This window comes from Microtus pennsylvanicus, chromosome X, assembly GCF_037038515.1.
Source record: "Microtus pennsylvanicus isolate mMicPen1 chromosome X, mMicPen1.hap1, whole genome shotgun sequence".
Taxonomy (NCBI): Eukaryota; Metazoa; Chordata; class Mammalia; order Rodentia; family Cricetidae; genus Microtus; species Microtus pennsylvanicus.
In genome coordinates this window covers 29040775-29046436 of record NC_134601.1, presented here as the reverse complement: position 1 = coordinate 29046436, position 5662 = coordinate 29040775, and the positions used below count along the sequence as shown (strand labels likewise).

The following is a 5662-nucleotide window of genomic DNA, read 5'->3' as shown; positions in this document are numbered from 1 at the left end:
ATGCTGGAATTTTTTTTTAGTTTGTAGCTTCCTTTCTAGTGCTTTTAATGGAATTATTTTATGAACAGAAATATCATAGCATTAATCAAATATGATTGATTAATAATGATTTCCTTCCTGGTGTGTCCCCTTTAACAAAACTAATTACTCCAAAAGCCTCAAAGGCAAGCTCCATTCCATTGTGTAACATTAGTACCACACAACTACCTTTCCACTTTAGATTCAGAGGATTTTTGTTGTTGCTCTTGTTAATTTTTCCTTTCTTTGTTTTCATCTGAGACATAATCTCAGGCCACCTAGGCTGTCCATGAACTCTATCCATCATGGAGGATGCCCTAGAACTTGTGTTCTTTCTGTCCCAATCTCCTAAATGCTGGGATTCTGAGGCAATGCCACCACCCTGCCTGCTGTATGTGGTGATGGGGTTGAGATGCAGAGCTTGGTGGGCGACTCTACCAACAGAACTGCATCTCTAGACCCACTGTTCTAGAATGTGTTGGCTGTGTGTGTGTGTTTTATTTTAGGTGGGATCAATATGCATGGTTTTTTTCTCAGAGGGATATCTAGTTCGTCTAATACCTTAAAATAAAACACCCTCTGTCACAGTATATAACCTTCATTATATATCAAATGACTGAATATATAGGTATGTTTTCCAGGTCTATAAAGTTCACATATGTGCACATTTTAACCTTTGTGACAATATATTGGGATTTCAGTATATATAGGATTTCAGCCACCTATGTTTTTTAAATGGCAATGTTTTAGCCAAATGGTGGTAGCGCATGCCTTTAATACCAACACTTGGGAGACAGAGGTAGGCGGATCTCTGTGAGTTTGAGGTCAGCCAAATCTACAGAGTGAGTTCCAGTACAGACAAGGCTACACAGAGAAACCTTTTCTTAAAAGAAACAAAAAAAACAGAGGCAATGTTTTAAATTTGATAACTCCAATTACTTGAGTTTCACTTTAATTTATGATTTGTTATTTCTATTCCATCTAAGAAATCTTTGTTTCCTACGATTGTAATGCTTTAATGTTTTATTTTGAAAGTTTTATAATTTGAGTTTTTACACTGATGCCTATGTTGTGCTTCAAACAAATTTCTGTAAGTAAAGATAAAACCAAATGTCTCTTCAGGAGAGCCGCTCCTCCCCCTCATCGGCTGCAGCACTGAGGAGTCTGGCCCCTACAGCACACCTGGGCCACACAGCAGGTGTGGTAGATACAACCCTGAGGATAGGAAAGCAGGAGAGCTGGCCCTGCTTCTTGCTGATTGGTGGAAGGGGTGAGCTGGCCAGGACAACGCAGGAGAGCTCACCCTGGTGGTGAAGACAAGGGAGAGCTGGTGGACTGATCAACCCAGAACCTGGGCTATGTGTTGGCCCACCCCAACATCTACCCCATCTGTGATCTGCTGGAGCACGTGAAGGGGCTGGTCCTGCAGACCCAAAGCTGCAGGACCTCCACAACACAAGACCTAACAGCAGGATGTCCAAGGGGAATCCCAGCGAGCGCCCAGCATCAACAGTGTAAGAGAAACCAGAGGTCTCGAACTAGACCAATGACTCTCTGCAATGAACACTTGCAAGTAAAGACATATGGATAAAAGTATTTACTATGTGACTCACTGTGTCACACTACAGCTTCCATGACGAGACTTATTTTTTTCCTTCTCTTTTTTCCTTTTCTTTTTTCTCTTAAATTTTATTTTATTTTTTGGGGGGAGGTTACAAGGACACAGGGTGGATATGAAGGGTTGGGGAAATAATGAATGGGATGTATATGAATGATGTGAAAGACACAAAGAATAAACAAAGAGGAAAAAAGAAAAGACCTCTTTTGTTCTTGGAAGAATTTCCATTTGTTTCCAGAATCATTTGTTGAAGAATATACCTTGCCTAATGGATTATCCTGATACCTTTGTGAAGAAATGAGTTGACAGTATATGCGTAAGCCTATTGCTGGATCTAATTCTGTTCCAGTTCTGTGTAACTGGAACACTCCTTTAGTAATACTCCAATGCTACCACTCTCCTTTACTAAGACATCTCAAGCCCTAAAATCATGGCTAGTAATTCTTCACATGTTTTTCTTCAAATTAGTTTATCTATTCTAGGTCCTTGGTTTTTCTACATAAAGTTTAGATGTAAGCTTGCAATTTATAAAAGCATAACTGCTGGCATCGGGGGTTTGATTAAATTAAATGCGTAGATGAGTTTGGGGTATCAAATTCCAGAAAAAGATTAGCGTTGTCGAGTTTACATTTGGTTTGGTCTTTAGTTGCTCTCATCGTTGCTTTATAGTTTTAGTATACAGCTTCCTTCTAAGCATTTCACATTAAAAGCTCATAAAGCATATGAATGATTCTTCTACATTTCCATTTTCAATCGCTCCCCATCAGCATATAAAATACAAGTGTCTTTTGTATGGTAAACATGTACCCGAAACTGTCCTACACTGAATTCCCAGTACTCTGGGGGATTGCCTTCCCCTGTCCTCTGCTCCCAGGATGCTGTGCCTTCCTCCTGCTGCCCTCTCAGACACCAAAGCTCGTCCGGAAATAGATTTACTGTCCATAAGCTAAGATTATTTACATATATGCTCATTGACTTGCAAACACCTATGAACTATTTGAAGCAGACATTTTTGAAAGAGACTTGTCCTTTTCTTTTCATTCTGAAAATCTCACAAGGTTTTGTAGCACGGTATATTCACATGGCTAGGGGCCCCTCACAGCTGCCCTGTCCTTTTCCAAGGTCCAAAAACAGCAGCAGCTGCCTGTAGCGTCTATATTTATATAATGACTTAGCAGAAGAGACAGATGGTTGGGTTTTTTTCCAAATTTAATCCTGTTTTTCAAATAAGACTATGATTTTTTTTCCTGAAATGAGACAGGATCTCTTCAGCCTAAGCCAGTGTTAAACTAGAGATCCTCCTGTCTCAGTTCTCCCAGTGCTAGGTTTTTAGAGGCAAGAGACGTCGTTCCCGCACTTTAAAAACAATTTTAATTTAAATAGAATTGCACCAATTTTCCTTCCTAAGTCCTTTCTCTCCAACTCCTTCCATGCTCCCTGCACTAAGAGCTTCCTCTTCAACAAAGCTATCATTACATATAAAAGATGCATGCTTCTCATTTATCACCGAAAGAACAGTATAGAAACACATTATATATTTTTTTAATTAGCTGGGTGGTGGTGGCACAAGCCTTTAATCCCAGCACTTGGGAGGCAGAGCCAAGTGGATCTCTGAGTTCGAAGCCAGCCTGGTCTACAGAGCAAGTTCCAGGACAGCCAGGACTACGCAGAGAAACCCTGTGTCAAAAAACCAAATACAAGAACAGAAGAGAAAAGAAAAAAAAATCTACATAAGCTTCTTTCCTGGCTAACTTCTTCACACGTTTTAGTGAAGGGAAAATGGACAACTTTGGTGGCTGAGGGGACAGCAGGAGAAAAGAGGGGCAACCTTGCAGCAGAGGGAGAGGGAAAATGAATCCCCCAGAGACCTGGGAATGGCTAACAGCCCTTGGAGCACACACTGCCTATCTCTATCAGACAAAGAAATGCCCCAGGGTCCAGAGTGCTGGGGCCCAGGCTGAAGACGTCAGAGTGACCAGCAGGTGAGGAATGGGCCTGGACTTTGCCAGGCAAGACCCTCAGGGCAGGAGGAGGGGCGGGGCCGGGGCGGAGCTTGGCCTGTGACGCGGATCACGTGACCCGCCCACGCAGGCTCACACCCCTCTCCTGGTCTCTGGACCTGCCCTGGCTCACTCCCTCCAGCCCGCCATCCCGGCCAGGCACCTGTTCCCGGTCTCGCAGCTGCTGGCGCAGAGCGCGGGTCCCGACAGCGCGGACAGCAGGAGCAGGAGGAGCAGGTGAGGGAGGCGGCGGCCCGGGCCTGCGGAGCCCGTCGTTGGGGCGCGGCGACCCCCTGGCCCCGCTGTCGCAGGACAGGCCGAGGCAGCAGGTGGCCCTTCCTGTGCGCGCAGCGGCGCGGCCGGCCTGACGGGGGCGGGCCCGGGCCGAGACCCTCGGGGAGCAGGAGCCTGCGCCCCGCGACTGCTTCCCCAGCCCCCGGCCGGCTCCCCTGCAGCTCCGGTGCCCAGGGCTGGTCGGCAGGGCGAGGCGGGGCCGGGGCGGTCGTGGCGGCGGGAAGAACCTGGGCTGGGGCGGGGGTACCCAGGGAGGCCCCGCGGGACCTTCCTTCTCCCCTCCCTCCGTCCCCCCCCCCCCGATCCCATCACCGACCCCCCTCCCGCCTGGTTCGTTCGCAGGTCCCAGGAGTCCAGCTTCGCAGCGCACCTGGTGGTGAGCATCGCCCCCCAGGAGAAGGCAAAGATAGGCCCAGGTGGGTGCTGGGACAGGCCTGGAGGCCCGAGAGGGGGGAAAGGGGACCTGGGCAAAGCTGAGTCCGACATCCCAGAGCCCAGCTTGCCCCCTACTAGGCCATCCTCCTCTCTCATCTTAGCCTTCCATTTTAATGACGCAGATGCCATGGAGATGGATCTGCAGGAAAAACAGTGGGCTTTGGGAAGAGATGGGCTGGAACGGGGGCCCCCGAGAGAGCACGTGGGGCTCTTGGGTGGGGAAAAGAATTTTGAAATGTGCATAGTAGGCACTCCGTCCTCATTGCTAATCAGCCCGCCAAGATATCTTTTCTTTCTCTTGCTTCTTAGGAATAATGGAGTCCAAAGAACAAGGAGGAAAAAATCTCAACATGGAAAATGACCACCAGGGCAAGGAGGAAAAGGAAGAAAAGCCGCAGGGTGCTAAGAAAAGGGTGCAGCCTGTGGTCCTGCCTCTTGAAGCTGAATACTCTGCTCCTCGAGGAAATCGCAGGCGCTTCCGCATTAGGCAGCCCGTCGTGCACTATAGATGGGACCTGATGCACAGGGTCGGAGAGCCCCAGGCAAGGATGAGAGAGGAGAACAGGGAAAGGTTTGGGGAGGATGTGAGACATCTCATGGAGAAGTTGAGGGAAAGGCAGCTGAGCCATACTCAGCGGGCAGTTAGCACTGACCCCCCTCACCATGACCATCATGATGAGTTTTGCCTTATGCCCTGAATGCCTGTTTTTCTCTCAAGATAATACGGGGACCCCTGCTTCAAAAACTTAATGTTTGTGATGTACGGTTGTAAAATTTTGAGGGTGCTTCTTTCATGTGGATCTCTTCCTGTGTCAGCTTCTAATTGCAACTTGTGTTCTTGACTCAGTCTGTAATTCTTTTGTTAGCAGAATTTATCAGTTGCATGGAAAGATGCTCCTTACATATTGTGAAGTTAATAAAGCAAATTAAAAAGGCATTCTCTGCACTTTTACTTCATTTTTCTTTATATAAGGGTACGGACGGGCTGGAGACATGGTTCAGAGGTGAAGAGCACTGGCTGCTCTTCCAGAGGTCCCGAGTTCAATTCCCAGCAACCACACGGTGGCTCACAGCCATCTGTAATGGGATCTGGTGCTTCTTCTGGCCTGTAGAAGATACATGCATACATGCAGGTAAATGTACATAATAAATAAAATTTTAAAAATGTGTGCACAGTCACATAAATGGAGTAAGTGATGTTGATCACTTGAAGAACTGAAAAAAATCTTCCATTATTTTTTCAAAATTGAACACATTACTTAACGAATTTGGTTGCTTAAGAGATTGCTTAGCTCAT

The 5662-nt window shown here is 46.7% G+C and overlaps 1 protein-coding gene across 1 annotated transcript; it reads left to right on the top strand.

Moving 5' to 3' along the window:
- Nucleotides 1–3732: 3732 nt before the first annotated feature.
- LOC142840597 (protein BEX2-like) lies at nucleotides 3733–5302 on the top strand. Its single transcript, XM_075957082.1, has 3 exons — nucleotides 3733–3873; nucleotides 4273–4346; nucleotides 4675–5302. Exon 3 carries the CDS (start codon nucleotides 4680–4682, stop codon nucleotides 5061–5063), a length of 384 nt encoding a protein of 127 aa, XP_075813197.1. The 5' UTR covers nucleotides 3733–3873; nucleotides 4273–4346; nucleotides 4675–4679; the 3' UTR covers nucleotides 5064–5302.
- The last annotated feature ends 360 nt before the right edge of the window (nucleotides 5303–5662 follow it).

What these genes read in the sequence shown, in the direction of transcription:
- LOC142840597 (XM_075957082.1), top strand. Translation starts at nt 4,680, where the DNA reads ATGGAGTCCAAAGAACAAGGAGGAAAAAATCTCAACATGGAAAATGAC.